Genomic DNA, 26,490 nt, shown 5'->3' with positions numbered 1-26,490 from the left:
CTTGGCATGGAATTAAAGAACTGAGTTTGACCATTGTTGTGAAACTCAGTGAAGATGTTGCTGCTATAAACTTACTTCACAATACCCTAAGTGCTGGACTGAAGCAGGATGTATAAGCCACAAAATACTCATAAATGTCCAGATGTGTTGGCCTGTACCCATGCTTTGCAGAGACGTATGACTACACAGTGCTCCCAGAAGTGGCAGGCCTTTGTGAGGGAAGTTTTCAATTTTCTTTCCTTCCTTGGCAGGGACTGGGGAAAGTCAGAGAGCCCACCGGCCCCCAGTCATACCACAGTGAGCAAGCATTGCTTTTCCCACCATTTCCCAAGGGCCTGACCAGCTCCCGGGGACAATGGAACTGTGGGACCTATGACGGCTAAGACCACTTAGGGCTGTGCTCCAAACTCCAGCACTCGAAAGGTTACTCCATGCTTCTGCCCTGCCCCATCTTCCAAAACAGAAAATGCTAGTGCCCAAGAATGACTTATTACACAGAAAAGCTACTGGCCATGGCATGCTCTACCTCCCAGGGCATGTCACTGATTCTGCAACCACTCATTACGCACAGTCCAAAGTTACGTTCAGAAGAAAAGATGCAGAACAGCATGCAATCAGATTTCAAAGTGTTTTAATGTGTCAGAAGTCCAAGTGCAGAGATTTGTACCTCGGGGTGAGGGTCAAATATTGAGGAACCAGAAATGCAACTGCCTGTCGGGACAATTTCCACCTATCCACCTACAAATATAATGTAATAGGTGTGATCCGGCCTGTGTGTAGAATGAGTTTTCTTGTAGTATTGGAGCTTCCTTTGAGGAACTATTCATTCACATTCATTGGCAGTGCTTGACAAGACCCAATTACAATCACCAAAATATATCTCTGCTAGTAGATTTCATGGCACTAAAATTCATATCCAAATTTAGGAAGGAATACAAAATGAAATAGAATTGAATTGCCAAAAGCCAGTTATCCAGCCGCAGCCTGTCTGGCTGCCAGCTAGTGGTTTGTGTCCACTCTTCCACTCTGTCTGCTCGCTTGTCTCCTGCTTCGCTCTCACTTTGCAGCTGGTTACCGCTCCACGTTCTCACTCTCTGAGCAACAGGGGATTGGTGTCATACCTTGCTCTTCAAGTCACAGGTTGCTGCAAGCCAGTGGGAAGCTTTTCCCTGATGGACGCACACCAGGTTGGACAGCAAGGTACAACACAGAATCAACACACAGTGAGTGGTCTTTTCTCTACCAGGATTGGCTGTAGCAGAAATTGCCTTTGAAAGTTTTGGTCTTAGGGGTACCATTCTTGTGGTCTCGTTTTTTTTAGTTTTTTTTTTACGGATGTTTTATATAGCACAAACTTGATCCGAAGGTATCGGGCATCAGCGCTTTACATAGCACCAGTTGTGTTACATGAGGACACATTCATTTTTGTTAGGCAGGGTGAGATTAAGTGATTTGCCCAGAATCACAGGATGTTCAGCGTCATTGCCGAGACTCGAATCCGGTTCCCCAGATTCGAGGTTGCCCGCCTTAGCCGTTAGGCCAACTCCCCTAGTTATTTGCTTCAACATTTTCCGTGGCAGGGGACAGTTGCTGTATGGCCTATGATTTGAGGTGGTATAGGCAACATCTGAAGGGCGGGTGAGCCTAATTGTCTAGTGTGTTTGAGATATTGTACTCTGGGAGTTTGGTGTGTTGAGTGGTGCAGAGGTTTTGATTTGGTGCTTGGGATTTTTTTTCATAGTGGGTCATGTCATACGTTTGGAAACTTTTAGGGTTGGGATTAGATGTGTGCTGGGAGATTAGAGTGGTTTTGGGGTGAGCGGGGTTGAAGTAGTTGTGCCTTCAGCAATTTGATGAGCTGTGGATGAGTTTTGTTTTTTGCTGTTGACTTGAATCTTTTGTGACTGCGGTTGGGTCACTGCACTTGTAATAGGATGCACAGTCCGGTGCCTACTGCCTGACATTGGTAGGGTACGGCTCCTCTTTCGAATCTGGCTACATCTATTGCTGAAGGGTCGAGTTGATTCAGCCGAGGATGCTTTTGTTGCAATTTGTAGCTAGTTGGCTACTTTGCATGTGTAGCAGAGCTCATATTTATTTTTCACATTTTAACTCTACCCATTGCTGGTAGGTAGTGTTGACGAGGCTGACCTGCCAGTACTTGGGGCTCTTTTGTGAGTTGTATTTATGTATAAGAAGTTTTAGGTGTTTTATTATTATTATTATTATTATTATTATTATTATCATTATTGTTATTATTATTGTTGTTATTATTATTATTATTATTATTATGAATAATAATGTTGTTGTCAATTACCACCATCATCATCCTTATCATAAAATCTTTCTTCGGATTTGCATAAATCCATAAAAGCGTCACATTTAAGAATTATTACTATTGTTATTGTTGACTGTGAATTATTACTAATATTTTCTTACAAAATTCCACCCTCAGACTTGATTTCTGATATCAGGCTTATGTTTAATGGTAATACTGAGTTATGGTTATAGCACATGTTCTTAACTTCTATGCTTTCTTTGCTACAGGTGGATAAAGTATGTGGGCACCCCGAAGAGAGAGCTGTAAAATCATCTCCAGATATAATGTTGCAAAGGGAAGAGGAGGCTGCATCTGAGTCGCTTGCACCTGCGCATTCCTATTCCTCCACAATTAACAAAAAAAGAAGGTAGTCGGTGATGAATAATGCAGTATACCCATCATTCATTTGTGCTCGATTTGTTTATAATGGAAACAATCGAAAGAGATTCCAAATGTCTGAAATGATATAGATAATTGTGTTAGCTTGTATTTTCCGTTCTTTCTTAGGTAAAATACTTGCCAAAAGATTGTATTTACATATTCTCTACTTTTTGTGCATCAATTAGATAATTGGCAGATGTTTGCGATAGAACTGAGTATATCTGGATGGGAGCAGTGTCTTCTCCCAGTTGTGCTTACCATGATGCTACATGATTAGGTTTCTTCGTAGATAACGTCTTGCAGAAACTTTTTGCACAAATTAGAGAGTAACTGCACTCAGTGGCGGCTGCTATTTACTGCTAGTGTGGGGAGGATTGCAAGGGGGGTAGGAGGCGGGAATTAAAAAATGAATTGAACACTTACCTGTGTGCCGCTGCCTCTTGGTCCTCATCGCCCGCTTCCAGGGTAGGAACTGGAAGCACCTAGGCTGAGGCTCCCCTGAGCCAATCACAATGCTGCAACACAGCGTTGTGATTGGTTTACCGCCATGGTTCAGCACTCAGACAGGGACAGGGAGCCTGGGCATGTTCTCCACCCAGACTATATTTCAGCCTGGGTGGAGAACATGCAAAGTGCGCATCACGGATTGGCCGGCCAAACCGTCATGTGCACTTAAGAGAGTGCCAACCACTCCTCCTCCAGCGCCACTGTCAGATGCCAGCCCGGCCCCAACCCAGCTGAGCAACAGCGGAAAAATGAAATGATAATAACAACGAGCTATTATAATTTTTTTTTTCTTTTTGACCTGCTCGGTGGGGCGACGCTCCTCCGCCTTAGCAGAGGAGCCACCCTGACTGCACTTAAATGGTGCACTTAGGAGGATGAAACATATCAGCAAGTTCTGTACTTATGCAAATATTTAATGATGAGCTGGCCCTTGAGTAAAGCCTGTTAAAGTAAGTCATAGGGTGCACAACTAAATATGCTTCAAAGAGTTAATCACTTATGTAGGCAACTGTTAAAGCACACTCGAGACCAAGCTATCCTAAACGCTCTACAAATGTTTGCGCAATACAGATTTGGATTTATTGATATACCACTCCCTAGAATGCTCAGGCCACTTGTCAAAATAGTGTCTCCATTCATCAATGAATCATTCCATTTGCCACCAAAAAAGGTCTTTTCAAAGGCTTCCTAATGATTCAAATAAATCTTAAATCATTTCATATGTAAATTTGCATGGAACGTCAAGCATTTTTTAATCCATTATATTCGGATGTATGATAGTACAAAGCAATCATTTTGATCGCGGTACTTTATATCGCGGGTTTTACAACGCAAGTCGTTACAACGACTTGCGTTGGAGGGCGCTGGATTGAGGATTATTATGATTTTCGATTCCAACTCCAGCCCACGTAACAGTAGGGAAGGTGTTGGAATAGAAAATCACACTATTCCTTAACCAAGAGCGCCATCCAGCTCAAGTCATAGTAATGACTTGCGTTGCAATGGCTGCCAGGTAAAGGTCGTGCGGTGTAAACACCGCATTGTAAATGATGTTTCCCATTATATTCACTTGTGTTGCTGTTCAGTGTTCTTTTTGATCCACTAATAATAAATAACTCGAAGTCTTTTGGAAAATGAATTAATTCTCCAGGAGGGAGAGCACCTTTTTCATTGATGAAAATTATTATGTGTTTTATGAAGAGATCCAATAAGATCATTACATGTATTTCTTGGTATTAGGTACCTTTAAACCCATGCATGAAAGCTGATTACTATTGGTTACATTGTTCCATTAGAGGACCGCACTTAATACGTGACGGTGGCACCATTTGCAGCAAATGGCCTTAGCTTAAAAAAAAAACTAAAAACAAAAATGCATGAATAGTTTTACTGAAGAATGGTGAACTCTAACCGCAGGCAACCACTGTAACCATTAAAATGTTAAATGTATGTCACTGGTTTGCTAAAAATGATAAACATAGCATTTGCATAACAATTACAAAGCAATAGACCCACAGTTGTAGGACTGGCAAAAGTAAATAGAAGGTATGGTAACAAATAAAGTTGGTCATGGGAAAAGGGAACTAATTCTGAAGACTATAGCCCTCGTTATTGGAAAATGAAGAAACGCCCTCTTGTTAAATGTTACGGTGTGTACTCTTGTTACCCCTGGGCCCGAAGTTGCTCACAGAGGGGTGCATAGAGCCCTACCCCACTTCAAACACCCAGGAGTAGCACAAGCAGAATACGCTTTTCAGTGCAGGGTACAGGCGCATGTGTCTTGCAGTGAGTGGCCTGTTCTGTTCTCATCTTTGTTTTCGGAATCAGCAGATACACTGCGCTGTGTTCGCTCACACACCTTGAGTGCCAATGACTTCATTGCCTGTGTATTGATCGGACATAATCAATATCCATTCTGACCTGCAAGGTCCCTTTTGCAAGGGACCTTGCAAAAATACCTTCAAAATGCATTGAAAAAAACAAAGTGAAACAGTATGGAATCAGTCATATGCCTTATTCACATCAGACCGCAATGGCCTTCAGGGCCAGAGTGAGAAAGAAAGTAGTCTTGGCAAAAATCTTTAAACCAGCCACACACACACACTTTCTCTCTCTCTCTCTCCCCCCTCATCAGTGGTTTTTCTTCTGTTATCAATCCTCGGGACCTAGAGACAGTGACAGAAGCAGCAACCATGAGCTTAAAAAATACCCTCCAATGGGTCCAGACTACGGGAAACAAGATAAATGGTCAGTCAGGCCTTGCACCACAATGCTGAGAACAACGGGCCTCAGGTGTATTTCAACTCATTAAAAGGTCACCAGTTCGAAATGGCACATCTAAGTCATACTTGAGCCTAAATCCAACCTTCCTTAATTGTGTTATTCGAACCGAGACAGGCTGGTCCCCCGTGATACGAGAAGGCTGCTCATATATTACATTGTAAGTGGAGTAACTAACTAAACCTGAAATGAAACTACCTGTTTCACCCCTTTTGTGTCCTGCTGGACACAGTCTAGTGTTTTACATGCCACTCCCACAAGGGCTGGTCTTTCACCCCCCCATACCCATCCAACACAAGCGTCATCGGTCAGGTGACCCTGCAAATAAAAGAGCCCGAATACACATGCTTGTGGCGAGTTCTAACCACCATATACTCAGGTGTTCGTGTCAAACTTATTCACAAAGTATGTGGGCCTGGAACCCACTACTTTACAACTCTTATCTGCAGGAATATTCACATAATAGAGACCTGCTACGGATCTCCTGGTTGTGACCTATTAGAATGGCCCTCTCTAGGGGTCAGCTCTCCCATAAACTGAAGTATGGGGCTGTCTGAGTGGCCTAGAACAATCAGATATACATAGCTTTATATGGTGACTGCAGAATGCGGTCTACTTACTATTACCTTTCTAGGAGGCTTATTAGCAAGAACCTCGTTAAAATTATCGCAGTTTTAGCGGCAGGAAACTGCCGATAAAACGGCGATAATGGGCTTGCTAATATGCGTTATAGAATTCCAATAGAAGCCCAGGTTAGATGTGCAGAACATCTAACCTGGGCTTCCATTGGAATTCTATAACGCATAATAACAAGCCCATTATTGCCGTTTTAGCGGCAGTTTCCTGCCGCTAAAACGGCGATCATTTTAACGAGGTTCTAGCTAACATGCCCCCTGGTCTCCAGCTCTCTGTGGCTAGACAGGTTTGAAGGCGTTCTAGCACAACAAGAGTGACGACGCTCCTGCTCACTGCTTGTAGTGTTCACTCACTGAGTCCAGTCTCTGCGGAACATTCTCTTGTCAGGCAGATTTCAGACTCAAAAAGGAGCTGAGCCAATTCTTAGACTGTGAGGTCCCCATGTCACTCCAGTTTATTTTAGGAATCCCGAATGGTATATACTTATTGAGAGAAAGACTCATATTCTGTGTACTGGGAATAATTATTGAGAAGCATAACCTAGTAAAGATGTTGGGGCCCCAATTGGTCCCAGTGAAGCAGGAATGGCAGAGTGGAATGGACCTCTCCATTGGGACGGAAAGAGTGACATATGAGGCTTGAGGCTGCCCCGGTAAATTCTATCAAATGTGGGGACAACGGCCCCAACAACGCTAGGATGCCTGGCTTCACCTTGGTGGTGCCCAGGAGTGGACACTTCACAGGGAAAAGCCAGGAAGGGTTCCTCAGCGGTATTCGTACAAGCGCCGAGATGCCAAGTCGTGCGCTATACAAGTACATCTACATTTACATTTACATTTACAATTGTTATGGACTATGTGACATACCCCAAGAGTAGTAGCATGATATGATAGAAAGTCCACCTCTGCTCCCTGGTGGTATTTGATGTCAATTCAACATTTCTTTGATACCTCCATCTTCTAGCAAAGCTTTTGAGAAATCCCCAATATGCATTATGCACACATCCTATATACAGCATGTGTGGGTTGCAGTATTGAATATAGGGCATAGAAATATCGCGATACCTTAAGGTCGTGGAGAAAATATTGAGGGCCAAAATATCAAAAGATAAATGCATATAGAGGAAGTATAGATTTACTATTCTTATCCCAGGTTCAGCATTAAAACTAGTCTCCCCTACACGATGCATGTGGCTGTAAAAGATAAGAAAGCCCAGTAACAGATCTCACTGTTGCAGCACGTTAAACTACTCCCCAGTTAAACTACTCCCCAGTTAGATATCAGAATGTCTCTCCAAGCCATGGTCATCTCTCCTATGGATGGCGGCCATGTTTTCGTGTCAGTATGCCTCCCTCCTTCGTGGCATCTCTGCAGAGTTCTCTGCTCACTGCTGTCTCTCTCAGCAAAGTACTGAAAAACACCCAAACTCATCACTCCTATCCCGAAGTATTTATACTTCAAATCCCAGACCACATGAACGGACCCCAACAAAGACAACATTTATTGCTCTAGCCACGTGGGAAAATCCTTCCTCCACTCTACCAAACTTTAGAGGCATATTTACAACCCCCTGCTGCCACAGGAACGTCCCTTCTTTTGACGTTCCAATGGCGATAGGGGCCTCACCTTCATTACAAGGCGGCGTTTAGCCACTAAATGTGGCTTAGCGCCACCTTGTAAATAAGGCACCCTTTCACGCTATACATAACCAGGCAATGGGTGTTGTGGTGGGCGTTCCCCCACAACGCCCATTGCTCTTTGACGCTGCCCCATATTTACAAGGTATGGGGCAGCTGTCTTAAACAGGTGATACGAGGAGAAATGTGTTATTTCTCCTCGTATTTTGCTCTTTCTATGTGTGATACATTCTGCAGCACAGATAGAAACAGCAAATCGCCTTTCAAGATTGTTTATGTGTAGAAAGGTGTCCCTTTATGTACATTAACAATCCCCCCTGCAGCGCAGGCACCCTTGTAACATGGCGCAAGGGGGCCTGCTCTAGCGCCAGGCTGCTTCTTCAGCACCAGCGCTAGAGGAAACCCAGGGGTGCGCCACATTCCTGTGAATACGGCGCATCCCTGCGTTTTAGAAATGGTGGAGCGTGGTGTTAGCAATGTTTCACACCATGCTCCGTCATTCCCTTATACATATGCCCCTTAGTATCATTGGTACACAGATAAATCAAACATAAGACTATGGAAGACCTATAGTTTCCCTCAACTAATATCCAATAAGGGCTTCTGGCAACACCAGGGCTTATTCTAACTCAAGACTCTAGAGATGTGGAGCACCACTAATATAAGGAACTTTCTGTTCTCAGAATGTGAAAAGCCCCAGGCCAGAGCGTCATTGATGGAGTGAAACATGTGGTGGCTGCTCAACCATCCATCACTAAGATGTCTTCACAATGGAGAGAGTTGCATTCCAAATAACAAACATTACATGATTTTATCCTAAATCACAAATGAAAACTGCCCGCATGGCATACAAACCTGGTGTAACAACAAATGTGGTTCCCACGAATCATCATACCCAGCAGACATGACTGTAAACCCTACCTCTTTTACGGGTAATATAGCATAAAGAGTCAACACATCACTATACTTGAAACCTAAAACTGGAATAAATAAAAAATAAAAACAGCCAAGTCTTCTTAGCTACACAACAGGTGTGTACCCCAATTCCTACAGTTTGGAAAGAAAGCAGAGATGAATCTCTTAAAGGAGCCCCTCATTAAACATTAGCTCCAACAGCCCCAGGCCATTGGTTTAGTGCAAGCAGGGAAAATGGGCCCCTCCCCTTACTGAATCGTAAAATTCATTGAGGTGCAGTGGGCCCTGTATCGACTACACACACTGCACTATGGCTGCAGGGATCCTCCATGACGTTCTGCGCAATCTTTAATTTTTCCTTCTTCCCCAAGTTCCTGTGTCCCCCACAATCACTATTTAAAGAGCCCCGTTGCTTCCTATCCAACTGTGTAGTTAAAAAAAATCAACACATGTACATTCTATTAATTCTCATTCAGCAGTCCCTGGAAATTCTGACAGGGCAGTATTGACATGTATGTCCCTGTAGAAGTTAATTAAGTGGCTCTGTGACTTTTTACATGGGGACTTTGGTCCCTGAAAGCAGTCCCACTCTCCTGGTGAAAGTCCACTGGGAAATGAGAAACTATCAGCGGAATATGCCCAAGAAATACTAATTCACCAGGTAATTTCTCAAATGTATGGATACCCTCAGGGTTCCATCTGTAAACTCCATTAACTTTGCATCCTACGTTTAGCAGGGCCTCAGTTACCAGTATCTCTAGGCTGGAGGACCTACTGGGTCATATATTATTTTTATGTTTATTTTGGGGAATTCTTTCCGAAGCTATTGCCCGTATATATTTAGGTTATCTCTTCTTATCCTTGTTGTAGTAGGAAAGACACAGTTAAGGTTGTGGTGTCCTCCCTTGACGGTACATTTTAATTTCCAGACATTGTTTCAAGCCCAACATCTTATTATTATATATGTTGGCAAGAGAATTTGAACTGCATGTTATGCCTATGAGGATGATCACATAATTCCCAGAAGGCAGTGTTTCTGCCTTAAAAAGAATGAGTGCATCAAGGCATATGGCATATGACGTTCACTGTTTAGAAGCAGCACTAAGGTTAATATGAGGCAGCTTTATGATAATCCGGAAAAGGTGTTCCTGTCAGCGTAGAGGGATTGAAGGCATCAAACCTTCAATTTTCAGTCAACGATGTCATGCTGTTAGGCTATTTTATGATCCCCAGTCTCCCCCTGCCTTTATTTTGCATATGTTTTCTATCAGTGCTAAAAATGATATTAATTTTTACGAAAAGCACATGGAAGTGTCCAACCCATATTATGCTGAAATCATTCCCGCTGAAAAAAGCGCTTCCACACCCCATCGGGGGTAGCAATCCAAATGACTGACTAACATATCCACCACTCAAATTACTTCCATATTTCCACTATGCTAATTCACCACTAGTCCTTCTGGGTTCCGAAGTAGCGTGCAACTCACAGAAAAAGCGCTTCAACACGCCATCAAGGGTAGCATGCGCAATATAAATGCAAACCTTTTTCCCTTCTCTATCCTTCCACTATCCTTCTCAATGCAAATGACTGACTAACATATCCACCACTCAAATTACTTTCATATTTTCACTATACTAATTCACCACTAATCCTTTATGGGTTCCGGAGTAGCGTGCTACTCACCGAAAAAGCAATTTGACGCCTTACCAGGGGTAGTAAGTGCTATATAAATGCAACTGCAATACAATACAATACAATCTGTAAAGTGCCCTTTAGCGGGTAGCAGTAGGCACTGTCTTTGGCGAAGTCATTCTTCCGCTGCCCACATCCACCATAGCGAATGCTGATTCTTTTAATGACAAGACTCCCTAAGTCTATGGGTGGCTCTCGATATAGAGAGAGAAAATCAAGTCTCTAATGAAAGGGTCAATAGTTGCTACTGTAGGGCAGAGACATTCTATAGATGAGAAGCATACTTTGCCACACTAAAAGACACTAGAACAGGGGTATAAGGCAAGGATGACTGCACTTTGTCCAATATTTTATGGTCCAGTTATTTGTTGTGGGTGCCAGGAACCTGAAGTCATATACCCCAAGACTCCCAAGGGCAATGCCCAAAACGCTTATGCCATACAACACAATGGTTCAGCACCCCACACAATACACAGTGACAATAGTAGTCAGAACAATAATAAAAAAAAATCAATTCAGTAGGACTTAAAGTTTTCTTTCTTGCTTTTATTCAAAGTCTTCATCCAAAACGTAAACGCGTTGGCTACGTTTTGCATGAAGACTTTGAATAAAAGCAAGAAAGAAAACTTTTAAGTCCTACTGAATTGATTTTTTTAAATTATTGTTCTGACTACTATTGTCACTGTGTATTGTGTGGGGTGCTGAACCATTGTGTTATACTTTGCCACACTGTTCAGACACTCAACCTATAGCTGGTTCTACATTCTAGGAAAGAACTTCTCGAGTCAATTGTTCCATTAGACTATCTGAATCCATTTATGAGCACCCTGGTACGCATTAAACATGTAGTGCATTTTACTTCATTGCGCTGGGCTCACCTTTAAAAAGGTGCTCCCAGTGCAATGAAGGAAAATGCGCCATATTATGATGATTGTGCTGCCCGCAGGGCAGCCGCGAACTTGCGCTGACGTGAGGGCAGCACATTCAGGTAAAAATCGGGGCAGCTTCTTTGAAGCCGCTCATTGTTTTCACACTGCAGGCAGCAACCCGCCTACACTTTTAAAGGGGATTAGAGATCCCCTTACAGGCGGGTGCAGTCAGTGACTCCAGAGGGCTGCTCTCAGGGACCGCTCTCTCAGTGCGTCTCCTGAGAGCTTCTTTGCCTCTGCACCCATGTCTGTAATACGGCGCGGGTGCAGAGGCAAAGGGATTCTCTCATTGAGGGTACGCCCTTTGAAGATAGCGCTGACGCTGTATGAGCCCCAGTGCTATCGGTATGTGTCTACGGTCCCTTCTGTAATACCAAAGCGCCCCTGGGGTGTACAAAGCTGGCGCAAATGCCCGTTGTGCCCTTAGGGCACATTGTGTAATACAGCCCCCTATGTTTTTAACAACCAGAGAAATTCATTTGGAACTTTTATTGCCAAAGGCACAGGCTATCTATTTAGTCGCTAAACTTACTTCTGTTATTAATAAAACAAATCAGCAAGTGTTCTAGAGGTACCATGAACTTAAATATATTAACTTTATAAACTAAACAGTGATGGCACTCAAATGATCCCCAAGTTAATCGGCAGCATTGTGATGATACAATTTATTGATATTTACCAACAACTCAATAATTTAGAGTTCTGCATGTTGCTGCAATATTAAAGAGCTCCTTCTTTGTAACGTTAAATAGTATCCTTCCTTTAGGTGAAAGGATATACAAGATCCCACAATTTTCACTAAACCTAAATTGCTGTGATTACATTTCTACTTTGTGAATTGGATGAATGAAAAAATAAATTGGTTGGAATACTTCCCGATATTCTTGGCAAGAACAAAGAAAGAAACATAAGTTCTTGCCTCCAAACTTTATGATTCAAATAACTAGGTGCCACCAAACCATTTTTTGGAAGCAGTGTTTCCATAAATGTTAATGGTGAGTCAATTTATTGAAAAAAACTAGTACCCACCAATTCGCAGTTTTGGGGCCTCTTTTAAAATTGACTTTATCATTTTGCTTCATAGCGTAGTGTGTGTATGTCTGTGCATTGACTCAAAGTACAAATAGGCACAGCAGTCATTGACAGATATTTCATATAAGGCATTGTAGGATTAAAATCCCAAAATGTTACCTTTCAAAATGCAGCATATGAGCCTCTGGAGGAAAACAAGCAATGCAGGAGACAATCCGAGGAAATTCCTCTTGTTGGATGTTGGGACGGAAAGTCTCTCACATAGTGATGGACGTTTTCACCTAGCCCTGAGTTCCATCAACTGTAATAATTTCTCAATCCCTGATGCTGATTTGTGTTGTCATGGGCGAACACGGATCGTGGGTGTGTATCATGACGTAGTCCTGTCTCATGGATTTCTGTGTGTTTTTGGACTGGAAGGGATGCCCAAATCGCTAATCTCAAAGTGGTTGTAAGGCCACTGCCTTTGCCAGGAGTTAAGCAGCACAAACACAGGTGGCAGGATACCTTGTAGCGATTGGTAGGAGTGAACAGGCGTGTTTACTTGTGTTATTGGGGTGTGGCATACATGCTCACTCATTTCAAGATCCGCTGCTTTGTGCTTAACTCACCCTTGGCCTACATCAGATTTATGTGTAGTACTGCAGAGTGCATTTGTGTTATATACATTGGCTGGGTGTATGCTTGCCTGTGAATGGTGTAGTACATGGAAGATGTAGTGCTGTGCTGTGTGTGCATGTTATGTGCATGTGCTGGGTGTTTGTGTGCCTGTGAATGGTACAATACATGGACGATTTTTGGGAGACTCAGCTAACTGGTGGAGCATGAGGGGATAGAGGAATCCCTCCAGACAAAGTTGTGGATTACTAAAATCCTATAGGCTGTGTTAGACACACTGGAAGAAGGAAGAGCCATGCTCTTAAGTATACTTCAAAGGGTGTTCTTTGGCTCACAGAGAGTTCACTGTGCTGGAGCCTGTGCATATCTGAGGAAGGAGATGGAGCTAAACAGTAGACTGAGGACCTGGGATAATCTTTGATACACATATTACTGTGGCTGACATCTGGGTGTAAACCTCTAGTTACTCCCACGGCCTGTGTTGTGGGGCTTTAAGATTTGGAGTCGCTCCTGCTGTGAAAGTCAGCTTTCATAAGGAAAAGCAGGGCAGAGGAGAGGGCATTTCAAGAGGAAGGAGACCCCAAACATAAATTTCAAAGACTCAGACTATAAATCACATTTGGTGTCTGGAAATGGACTATAAGGAGAGGTTGAGCCCCCCAAAATTGTCAACTGTCAAGCAACTAGTAGGGCTGCCTGTGACCAGGAGTGGAGGCCAAGCCCTAATAGTCATACAGGTGGGTGAGGGGACACCACCCAGGGAATCCAAGATCACCTGCCCCTGGAGCCTGGAAGAACCAGTGCCTGCCTGCCTGCTTGCCAAAACCAGTATGCCCTGTGAGTGAGAGGAGAGAGCTGGAGGGAGGGAGTTTAAGTGGTAGATCCTGGCGATTAGATCTCTGAAGTGAGGTATGAGGAGAATGGCTCCCATGCCAATCAGGCTGTAGCCCGTGTGCGGAGTGAAGTCGGCGACCCCAAATGCCAGGTGGGGCTGCCATGAAAATTACTGAAGTGCTGATTGGACCATAGTCGGATTGCAGAGTGAAGATGGTGTCCCCGTATGCCAGGTTGGGCCACCAGGAATAGGCAAGAAGCCTGTCCTGGTCAGGATTATTGCTGAGAGGAAGAGGCTGCCATGGAGACCAGTACAGGTCTAAGCCCTAATTGAGTAATTTCCGTGACGTAAGCGGAGTCTCCCGGGGGCGTAGAGTGTGAGCTAATAGTTTACCAGGGCTTTCGCATTCACCATATCGCCGCGCCACGTGTTGTTTATTGAGGAACAGTAACTCCCGTTCCGCTGCCTCTCTAAATTCAAGCAGTAAGGCCAGGCGCTTTGCCTCTTCTGTACTGGAGACCGCAGCAAGTAGCTCCCGGTCCAAAGCAGCAATATCATTTTCAATGCGATTCAAAGTGGAGCGGAGATCTCGTAGGACTCCAGCATGTTTAGCCATGCAGATTCCTCTAATATATGCCTTGAACCCTTCCCAGAGTACCACCCATGTATCCACCGACCCAGTGCTGATGTCAAAGTAATCCTCAATCGCCTGTCTGACTTCCTCATTAAAAACCTGATCTAGCAGCGTGCTTCTGGGAAACCGCCATTGTCTTTCGTAACCCCCCGGCCTGGGGATATTCAATTGGAGCACAACCGGAGAATGATCCGAAAGTGTGCGGGGAAGAGTAAGTATACCACCCAGCCAGCCAGCAACCCCCGGGAAAACCAACCAATAATCTATCCTGGTCCACGTGTTATGAAACCCCAAAAAGTGTGTGAATTCCGGAAGATGTGAATGCAGTTTATGTTCAATGTCTATCAAGGAAAAATGAGTACATATCTCTTTGAGGGTTTGCCGGGCACGGGGCTTCGTATCAGGGGAAGTGGAAGTGCTGTCCCTGGTTGGGTCTAACAACAAATTGAAATCACCCCTATGATCAATAGCCCGGGATCAAGTGTCAGGAGCCGCACCTGCAGCTCATGGAAAAGGGCCATAAACCCCGACCAATGAAATCTTGTGCCCTATCAGTGAATCAGTGACGATCAGGGTTCGGCCCTCAGCATCAATCAAGGTTTTGTGTAGTGCAAAAGGAACTCGCTTATGTATGAAGATTGCAACCCACCCGAGCATAGCGACTGTAATTGGAGAAAAATCTATGGTTACCCCAACTTGCCGCAACAGGAGTAAGGTCGGAATCAGACAGATGCGTTTCCTGCATGAACACAATGTCAATGTTATGTCTGACAATATAGTTGAGGACTTGCCTACGCTTTCTAGTATTATTTAGTCCTCTAACATTCCATGACATCAAAGAAAGCCTGGAGGGGCCGGGCTGATTTCCTAGATTAGCCATTGATACACCTTCACCTCAAACACACAGCTATGCATGCCTGTATCCCGCCGTAAATTAGCAACTTGATCAATAAGTCTGCAAAAACCATTGAAACTGTGCAAATAACCCCCCCTCTCACCACCCAGCCTCTTGCAAACCCCAAAGAGGCACACCCCAATTTTACTCGCCGAGTGCATGTGCAAAAGCAATCAGTAACATAACTGTAGGAGACAAAGGAGCACAATGCAAAGCTAAAACACTAAAGATACTGCGGTATTCACCATAGAGCATGGCAACGCCACGCCGGTCGAGCAATAGAAAATATAATATCATCATGTTGAAGAAAAATGTAAGAATGACCTAAGCATAGCAGAACACAGTGAGAAATGTAAAAATCAGTTAACCAGTCCAGGGTTGGGGGAAGAGCTCAACGCTGTTCTGTGAACCCTCCTGCGGCGGGAGGCTGAGCGCGGCACACCAGTCGTCCCAGAACGGTGGTTCTTATATTCCTGGCAAAACTCCTGTGCCTTCGTCGGAGTGTCAAACACACAAAATCTGCCATCTACATCCACCTCTGATCTTGCCGGTTATAGCGTGCCGTATTTGAGACCCAAGTTCCTCAAAGCTGCCTTGACCCCCTGGTATTTACGCCTCGCCTCCTGAACCATGATGGTAAAGTCAGGGAAAAATGCCATTTGTTCCCCTACCACTGGACGTCTCCCATGTCTCGAGCGGAACGGAGGGCAGCATCTCTGCCCCTGAAATTCATGAGCCTGGCAATGATGGGCCACGGGGTAAGGCCCGGTTAAGGACGGGGGCACAGCGACCTGTGAGCAGGCTCCACCACAAAGCCTTGTGTGAATGCTTCCCTGCCGAACAGTTCTGCCAGTAGTTGTTCCACGAAAGTGTCCATACGTCCAGTGCCGATCGTCTCTGGAATTCCAATGATTCGGATATTATTTCGACGTCTGCGAGCCTCTAAATCTTCGTTTTTTTATAGCTACGTCTTTGAGGATCTTCTCTATCCTATCTAGCCACTTCAAGGAGGATGATGCCCCGTCCTCGATGTCCGACACTCTCGCCTCCACGACATACAGCCGCCGATCATGTGCCTGGATTTTACTTCCCATGTCAGCCAGTTTCTTGTCTAGGTCATCAAATTGACCATCCAACGCCTTAAAACCGGCTCTCATTTCGGCTAGCATGGCAGTTAAAAGAGAGGCTGGGACCTCAGCATGGTTTGGGTCTGTAGCGCCACCAGTCTGACCAGTAGGGACATCTGACGTGGGGCCAGCAGCTTTATCAAACTGTAGCATTCTTTGTTTAGGGTCCTTCTTCCCCATCCTGCAGGGAAAGGGAAGGGGCAGGATGATGAGTTAGCAGATCTACAGATATGACGAGGCCAAAGGACGAAGAGGCTACCTCCGAGCACGTGGGAGTCTCCCTGCCAAAGCTCTAAGTAGCAAGATCAACACGTGGCAGCTAATATAGTGCAGTAGACGCGGTGACCTCTGCAGCAAATGAAGAGCAGAGAAGCCTCCAGGATATGACGAGGGTGAGGCTACACACTTCCCACGCAAGGGCCAGGGCAAAGCACCAGGGTGACCTCAGGCTTTCACAGCAGCTTGGTCTTAACGAACCGCACAAAATAAGGTGGCATGGGGAATTGCGGCCAGCCCAGATCTCAGTGCACTAGCGGGCAGTCAGACTCCGATGAAACGTAGGCAGCACCAGTCCCCCCGAGGAAGGCCAAGGCCAAGTCTTCAGTGGTCGCCAAGTATCAGGGGAGATACTGGGTTCCAGGGCAGCCGGTGGTCCCAATTCTGCAGCATCGGGGGGTGGAAAGGAACTGGCGACGTCTAGTTTGTGTATGTATCACCCAGGGTAGACCGCCGCCCTCCCCGGCCGGTGCGCGCTCAGGAGGAACCGGGGGGGGGGGGAGCCAGCGTGCCCGACTAGGCCCAGCACCGCCGCAGCTCCATGTCGGAGTGCCGGAGCCTCTCCACAAGCCCACCCCCTTCCCCGCCGAAACCAGCACGCCAGGCCCCGGATCGGCACCGCCCACAAAGCCCCGAGAGCTTACCGCAAGCCGCGGGCCCGAACGAAAGTCGTGGCAGGGGGGGCAGGGGGAGGAGAGCCCGCAGAAAGGAGCGTGTAAGGAGCAGAGGGCAGTGCCGGGCGTTCGTCAGGGCCGAACTCACCACCCCCTTCGCTGTGATCTTCGTCGGACAAGGCCGCAGGGCTGCGCCAGCTCACCGCGCCGTGCCCGTCCCGGGTCTCGAAGCGCTCCGCGCCAGGCATCAGAATGGTCCCCCCATACTCCGGGACCTGCTAGAAGGTATCTGCTACGGCGAAGGTGCTCTTACATCGAGCAAATAAAGGAGTATTTTAGCCCGACTGGTGGAGGTTCAGGAAGATGCGGCCATCTTGGTCGCCTCCGTGGCCACACCCCCTGACATGCCGTTTTTAGGTTGGAGTAATACACAAATCATTTTTAATATAGCATCACACATTGTTGCTAAAATGAGAACCGTGTTTTCTTGTAAGGTGGGTGAACTTTTAATGCTGTGCCTTTTCTACTGTTTTGTTGCTAGACAGGCCGCTTATCAACCCCTAATAGGATCCATTTGCATTCTTACACAGAACCGCATGAAACAAGAAGAATTAATTAATCAATTAATAAAGCACAAGAATCATGTAATTGCTCTGTTCAGGGTTGGACTCTTAACTGTTATCCAGATCCAGGTATTCCTCTGTCTGAGATAAGGGTGACAGTATCCGGAAGCAGCAATGTCACCACACACTGGAATATGTGGTAGGCAAGTGACCTCATGAAACTACCACCTTCTCAGGAGGAAAGAGCCAAAGGTGTAATGAACCTCCTTGCTGATGAAGTCTTCACAGGGTTGGAGAAAGCCATGAGTGAAGAATCCAAACTTGGGAGTCCCAAGAGTGAAGAGTCAGGATCAGCCAGTGGAGGGAGCAAGGAAATATGCAAAGGAACATGGCTTTGTTGTGATGCACTCTCCAACGGGACCTAGGCTTTAAATAGTAAAAGAACAGGAAATGGAAATGATATCAAACACTAAATAAGAGAAAACATAATGGATTGTGAGAGTTAAGAAGAAACCAATGGGGGAACAGCTATGATGGAAAGGGATAACAAAGAAGTAAATGAAAATCTGAAGTAGACTAGCGGTGGAGTTACCTTGAAAGGCGACTGCCATTTTGGGGTTGAAGGGAAAATCAACAGTGCCCACAAGCCTAGAAGCACGAGAGGGAGCATGCCCAGGTGAGAGAATGACCCAGCTCACAGCTGTAGGCTTCATATGGAATCTTCTGAGCCCTAGGAACTCCAGGACATGCAAAGTAGAGTGGTTATTTAAGGGCCCAAGTAGCCGAGAAGCTGAAAATACTACAGTATATCCCCCTCCAAATATTGCCCAGAAATGAAAGAAAGTAATGGACGGAAGAAGGAGGAACCCAAGAATGCTCATCAGCAGGATAGCCTTTGAGTGAACCAAAAACAGCAACTGACCTCTGAAAAAGTCACAAATATGGTTGATCTTGTATTCCAGTTCCACATTTCCCATGGCAGTAGGAGGAGAAGAGATCAGACAAAAAGAATCACTTACAAAAGACTTTAACAGGGAGACATGAAAGAGATGGTGAATCTTCCAAGAGTCAGAAAGACAGAGCTAAAAGGCATTTGGCTTGATTTGTTTGATTACAAAAAGTGTTCAAAGAATCAGGGAAGAACCTGAAAAAGTGGGAAAGAACAATGAAGATAACCAAGTCTTCTCTCCCACCTTCAAATTTCGTTCCGAACTTAACTTGTCATTCTTTGCCTTCATAGCCAGCTTAGAATCCTGAAGATTCTGAACAAACACTCTCTTTTCACAGTCAAGTTTCTTTAGAAAATCAACTTCAGCAGGCACAAGTACACAGTGGAGTACGGGAAAAGGAACAAGGATGGAAGCCCTGGATGCAATCGATTGAGAAGACTTTAGTAGGAAAGTGGAAAACTTTGTTATACAGGAACTCTGTAAAGAAAGGTATTCTGCCCAGTTGATATAAGTGGCATTACAGAAACATGACAGATATTGCTCTAGGCTCCGATTGACCCCTTCCATCTGACCATTTTGCTGTGGATGTGAACCTGAGGACAGAGCTTCATGTATACCCAGGGTAGAGCAGATTGAGAGCCAGAACCTAGAAATGTATTGAGAGCCTATGTCAGAGATTATGGACTCAAGGAACCAATGAAGATGAACTATATCAGTCAGCCATCATGCTGGCAGTCAAAAGACTCTTAATTAGAAAAAAAGTGAGCCATCTTGGAAAAAGAGTCTACATTGATGATGAACACTCAGTTTCCACCTTACTGGTCCACAATAAAGTCAATGGAAATTGTGTGCCACAAGTGATGAGAAACCGGCAAAGGCTTAAGAAATCCAAAGGGCTTATCATGGACTGCCTTGTAGTCTGCACAGGGAGGACAAGAATTGACATAGAGCTCTACAACATGGCAAATAGTAGGCCACCAGAAGGAACGCAAGACAAGTCAACTTCATGATGGTCTGCTACTGACGAGTCATTACACATTTCCAGAACCTCAGTTTGAAAACTCCCAGTTTGAATTAACAAGGCCTGCTGAAAAAATATAGATTCTGGAGGTTTGCAGAGGGCACTTGACTTTGAAAAGCATTAAGGGTCTCAGCATGAGTGTTCCTCACACACTGTGAGAAGGACCTTGCCAGGCAGGTTTTTCAGGGACCAAATTGACAGATCTCTCAGAATCCTCTACCACAATGTCTCATTCAGGAAAGGCATCAGCAAGAGTTTTCGGTATGTCAGGGATGTAACTTACAGAAAGTCATATTGTTAGAAGAGATAGGCCCTGCAATCTCCCATTAAAGGATGCAGTTACTCTATACAGCCATGTTTAAGGGCCAAGAGCTCGAATTTCAGAGTGAAATACCTTTGTTCCCAAGGGTACAAGAAAAGGGAGACTTAAAAGATGGGATGCTCCAGACTGTCCTCTTCATGGAGTCGAAGGAGAACCCCTTCTATAGCAAAATTAGCAGCATTGGTTACCACAGTAAATTTCTTGGATGAATCTGGGTGCCTGAGAATAGAGCCTTGGACGAAAGACATCTTCAACTTGAGCAAGGCTTTCTGAGCCTTAGAAGTCTAGGAAAACCTTTAGTTAGGTCCCTCTTATTCAGAATGGCCGAAATGTGACTGGTCATTTAAAATACGCTTTTAATAAACTGACTATAAACATTAGCTATTCCCAAAAGCTTCTGTGTGTCCTTGATAGACCTCTGGGGTTGGCTAGTGCACAATGGTAGAGATCTTAAGAGGATCCATAGATAATCTAGCCTTTGAGAGCCGATACCCCACATACTCCCCTCCTGTTTTCTTGATTCACACTTCTCTACCTTACTGGATAGATGGCTTTCCCTTAGACAAAGAAAGACTGCACAAACATTGGCTTGATGCTCTGGTAGGGAAGCAGAGAATATCAAAATATCATCCAGTTATACCACTAGAAATTGGTTCAGGATGTCATAGAATATGCTATTGTTGAACCTCTATAATACTGCTGGAGATTTTGTAAGGCCAAAGGGCATGACCTGATGTTTATAGTGTCTGAAGGGTGTCCAAAAGGCAGCATTTCACTCATCACCTTCCGTAATCCGCAGGAGATGGTAAGCTCTATTGAGTTCTAACTTTGTGAAATGTTTTGCATGGCAAAAATAACTCAATTGTGTCTTTGATGAGTGGAAGAGGGTAAGGGCCATAATGGTCATCTTATTTAACATATGATAATCAATGCAAGATGGCTGCTCTTCGGACTTCGTAAGGACGGAGAAATGTGGAACTCCAGCAGGTGATGTAGACCAGACAATCTGGCTATTCTGAAGATTCTCAACCAAATATTCCCTCATAACCTGCTTCTAGTGCTGAGAGTACATTCTACCGTAGAGAATTATGGATACAGCATAGGTTGGCAAAATCCAAATCTCTATGAGGAGGGATGGGAACAGAGCTAGACTTATGAAAGACATCAGAAAACTCCCGGACACCATAGGAATTGACAAAGTCTGACCGATATTAGCTTTAGTTTAGTCTTCAGAAAGTTCTTGTAACACCGAAGACCAATAACTACCATCCAATGAACAGTTGCCTCGGCAGAACTGTGTTGATAAAGATACAACTCTTGTCTCCCAGTTCACATATTGACATAGGGATTGTGTTACTCCAGCCAGGGTATATCATAAACTATGGCATAGGCAGCAGACATGATTAAGTCAAAGCAGCCATCTTCTTATGATTGCCTAAGGACACTAAGAGCAGAAACTTGATGGAGCTCATGAGACCCAAAGTGAAAGGAAGTTCATTGATTGATTGTATGTGATCCGGAGATGATTTCTTTCTAATTAGAATTTAGAATCTTTGGACACAACTCAACTTCACATACATGCTGCATAAAAAGAGCAAGAAACAGGGGGGCAACTGGAGCATAACGAGGGGGAAACAGCTGAATGAGGCTCTGGTGGTGAGGCAGCCTGCCTGACCCCAAAATGGTGGCGCCTGTCTTCTCGCTGCTAAATTGAGAAGGGCCCGGAGGACGTCGGAATTCCTGATCAGGGCCCTATGAGGTGTGGTGTCCCCGTGCGGCAAAGCAGCTTTGCTGGGAAGGCCCATGGGGCTCACAGCAGTACCGGAGCCCACCCGGAGAATTGGCTGATTGAAGTTCCGGTGGTGAGGCAGCCTGCCTGACTTCCAATGGTGGTGCCTGTCCCTCACGTTTGAATCAAAGACGGCCCTGGAAGAAATCGGATCCTTGGTCGGGCCCTTTGAGGAGTGGTGCCCCCCACGTAGTGAAGTAGCTTTGAGAGGAAGACTCTTGAGGCAAGTGACAGTGCCGGAGCCCAACTGGAGCGTGGGAGGAATAATTTCAGAAGAGATGAGGGTGGAGATCTAAAGGCCCCGGTGCTAGGAACGGATTGTTGGAGCCGCCGGAGCATAATAATTTGAGCCTAAGCTGCTGGGGCCCAACTGGATTAAGCATCAATAATTACCTAGAGAGGAAATATTACGAGGCCCAGAGGAGTTAGGAGACGGATCCCCTGGGCCCTGACTACAGGAATACTAGAGACCCCGGAGGAGACAACTTTACTCTAACCACCCTTCACTGTGTACCGGAGTTGCGGGTACACCAGAGGTAACATTTGAGGAAGAACTGCACTGTACTGGGTGACAGCCTCATGGCGCCGGGGGAGGCCTGACTCTACAATGCCTGAATTTAAAATGGCAGATGCGCTGTGAGGAGATTGACCACACCTCTGTTCAACCCTTCTGCGACAGTGTGGCAGATACAGATGATTCAAATCTTGCTGCATTGCTACTCCTCGCACAGCAACAGAAAAATCTCTCCAGGTACGACAGTGGGGGAGGGGAGATCACCTTGAACGTGGGTCAGAGCCTGTTTTCTCTTAGCGCCGAGAATGATCGAGCAGCTGAGGAGAGACGAGTGCCGGGAGGTGAGAGAGTTCGGAGGCCTGAGGAGAGCAGCGAGGGGACTTGGGTCGGACCATGGCCGGGGTCTTGCTGGTGGCAGAGAGTTCTGTTGCCTGGATCTGATGAACTATGATGGCGCGCTCGGCCCTCCTGGGGACGTGCTGGTGGGTGAGGCGGGCGGCGCTTATCCAGTAACACTGGGACTGGTGCTGCCAATGGAATTATGACGATACCCCCCGAGCGGAAACCATAAACGTTGTACTTACCATGGAGCCTGAGCAACATGGCCGATGCCCAGAGAAGCTGTTAAGGCAGCTATAGAGGAGTTCTGGTTCACCCCCCTTGGCCGTCACCTACCCAGTCGGACATTGGACATATTTCCTCATCATCTCCCCGTTGTGTTTTTCCTTCCCTCCCCGCCTCCTCCCTATATATAATATTGCTATCGGCTCCCGTGGGTCCTCCATCTTGGCAGTTTTGTCCGATCCTCATTGCTGCCGGACTACTCCGTGTTGCCTGAATTGACCTTTTCCTCTAGTCTACCCCCCCTTTGGTCTCACACACCCCTCTCTTCGTATACTTTCACCTTTACTCGGGTTGTCTTGGACCTTTGGTCCCCAGCCAGTTTGTCTGTCTCTCACTTGACTGCTTTGTCCCCCTGAAATACTTTACCCTTGCAGGTCTGCCTGAAACTTTCTGCATTCCTTTCCCCTTTTCCCATTTCCCCTCTACCTTCCTTTCCCCATTAGACGTGTGTCTTGGCTATGCGCTAATAACTCTTGTTATTGTGTTATCAACGTTTTTCTCTTATGTTTAAACTTGGCTCTGTGTAATTGATGTAACTTTGTAACCTGTAACTCGCTGATCCTCATGTAAAGCGCTCTGATACCTCAGGGTCTAGCCAGGGCTATATAAAACTCTGTCAATAAATAGAAACCTTTTCATTCGCCTTTCCTTAATTTGATGTTCAATCAGGAGAATTTGATCCAGGAGCTGAGCTCCTCCTTCAACCCTCTCTGGAATAAAGTCACCTGATAGTGTTCTTTGTAAGTGGTCTCAGAAGCAAGCTTCCAGAACTGAGTGCAGTAGGTTATTAGTACTTCGGAATTTCCCTTCGCGATCTCACACAGGGTGTCCTTGGCGAAAGCTTCATGATCTGTTCTCTCAAACATCTATAACTTTGCCAAATAATCTGCATAATATTCAGTCATGGATCTTCAGCGTCAACAAGGGCAGTTGCTCAATAAAGGAAGCAATCAAATATCACACTTTGGATCAGTCAGGGGAAAATTGTCCAGGCCAAAAGGGAAAGTAAGCAACCAAGCCATCCAAAAATTCAGGCAAACTTGAATAATCTCCAGAACAAATTAATGTTGATTGGCTGATGACGGGTGGATTACAAGACATGGAGTTAACAGTTTGATAAAGCCCAACATTCTCGTTTCTCAACTGGTCTAATTCCAGAGTGTATTGGTGGAGAATAGTAACCAGGTCACCACCAGGATCCATGTCACAAATAGTCCGATTTTTTTTTGCATTGCAACCGGGTCAGGGTTAGAGATGTACCCATAATCCAGGGCTTCCACTGTCCGAGATAATGGTGACTGTTTCCGGAAGCCACAATATCAACACCCACTGGAGTATGTGATAGGCAGGTGCCTTTGAGAAGCTGCCACCTTCTAGAAAACCTCCTTGCTGATGAAGTCTTCAATGGGTTGAATAAATGCAGGAGTCAGGATTCCAGACGTGGAAGTCTCTAGATCCCAAGAGTGAATATTTAGGATCATCAAATGGAGAGAGCCCGGAAACACACAAAGGAACACAACTTTGTTGCAACACACCCTCCAACAGACTAAGGCCTTTAAATAGTAAAAGAACAGGAACATGAAATGACATCAACCACCACATGACATAAAACATAATGGATTGGGAAAATCAGGAGGAAACCAAGGGAGGAACAGCTGTAATGTAAAGGCAAAAGAAAAGAGAATGAAAACCTCAAACAGACTACCAGAGGAGTTGCTTTACAAGGCAACTGGAACCCCATAGGCAGGAGATTGCCATTATTGAGTTAAAGAGAGGAGCAGCAGCCAGGAACACAGGAGCATGAGAGAAAACAGGCCCGAATTAGAGACTCTCCTAGCCATCACCTGCTGGCTTTGTATGGCGTCTTCTGAGGAATGGGAATGGTAGAATCTCGTAAAGTTCTGTAGTTTGAGAAGCTACAGACACAACAGGCTATATGTGTCAGTTCTGAATAACAGCCAAATCATTCAGACATAACTTTCTTCATTCGTGGGGCATACAAACACTTGTACAAATTACTCTGTTTAGCAATTCAATCAGTACACATTGGCCCATGGAAAAATAACTAAGCTAAAATATACGCAATGAATGTACTCAAAATTGAATACAATATGAATTCATATTGTATTCAATTTTGTACTCAACATTGCTGCCACTATTTAGTGGACATATTCAGTTTTCATGTACAGTATTCAATACCATAGGCAATGTTGTGCTGAAAATGCACCACACAATAATAAATGTTAGCTATCTAGGGAGATGTGCTAAATTAAGAAGACTTCAATAGTGTAACCACACCTTCTTCATTCAATGTAGAATAATGCTTAGCTTGTCTTTCAAAACGTAGCATGGCATTATGCATTACACGTTTTCTAGGGTTTGTTACATGTAAGCTGAAACAGCTTTTCTTAAAAGCTTCTAGTTTCAGGTATAATATGGTGTATTTTATGCCCTTGTCTAAGTGGAAAATCGGAAACAAAAAACCTAAAAGAACAATCAATATGGATAAATAATGTTAAATGTAAATAAAGTGGACCCAGTTGAATATCGGGGGCTGTAGATGAGCGGAAATGCATGCCAGAGGTATAGAATGACTCTTGACACCCCAATAGGCCTCTCAGTGACTGCTCAGTGGCATTGGATGCTGGTGCTGCCCTGAAGGGCATAAGGGGTCAATGGTATACAACGTTTATAACGAAGTTTTTACCACGCACTACCACTACAACGCAGGCATTACCACGCATACCATTACAACGCATTGCGCTGGGGGGCGCTCTAGGATAGGGAATAAGTATAATTTTATATCCAACACCTTCCCTAGTGTCCACGGGGACTGGAGTTGGAATATAAAATTATACTTACCACTATCCAGCACCTCTAAGCGCTATGCGTTGTAACGGTATGCGTTGTAAATACCGCGTTGTAATGGTATGTGTGGTAAAAGTATGCGTTGTAACGTCATACATCCGGGGTCAATGGTGGTGCGATAGTAATTTTCTGACGCAGTCGCTTGGTACATACCTGGTGATGGGGCGAGACAAGCCACCACTGCCGACACTGGAGCAAACCAAAATGGACAAGTACACCAGACGTATTGCTTGTGCCCGAGGGAGCACGGAGGCGCCTTTCCCGTGGGTGCCCCTGCCCAACATACAGACCTGGCTGTCATACTCAAGAGAAGCACTGGAAACCAAGGTAGACGAAGTCTGCATGGACTTCTCCCTATTGTGCCAAGATCTCCCCAATGTGGCTGGCAGGATGATGGAAGCCTAAACCAGGGTCTCTACAGTGGGGGACAAGGTAGCGGCCATTAACCTCAAAGGCTCTAAGCTACTCTCCATGATTGTGTCCCTGGAAGAGCGGGTCTAAGACGCCAAG

The 26,490-nt window shown here is 45.2% G+C and overlaps 1 protein-coding gene across 2 annotated transcripts in view; it reads left to right on the top strand.

Moving 5' to 3' along the window:
• The window catches only part of LOC147683385 (glypican-5-like), a 1,567,690-nt gene that overhangs the window by 788,645 nt on the left and 752,555 nt on the right, over nt 1–26,490 (top strand). For both annotated transcript variants that reach the window (XM_086943808.1, XM_086943807.1), the window contains exon 4: nt 2,548–2,687. In XM_086943808.1, the coding sequence (XP_086799934.1) occupies nt 2,548–2,687 (140 nt within the window). The remainder of the gene's footprint in view (nt 1–2,547; nt 2,688–26,490) is intronic.

This window comes from Lissotriton vulgaris, chromosome 11 (genome assembly GCF_964263255.1).
Source record: "Lissotriton vulgaris chromosome 11, aLisVul1.2, whole genome shotgun sequence".
Taxonomy (NCBI): domain Eukaryota; kingdom Metazoa; phylum Chordata; class Amphibia; order Caudata; family Salamandridae; genus Lissotriton; species Lissotriton vulgaris.
This window is presented reverse-complemented; position numbering and strand designations above follow the sequence as displayed.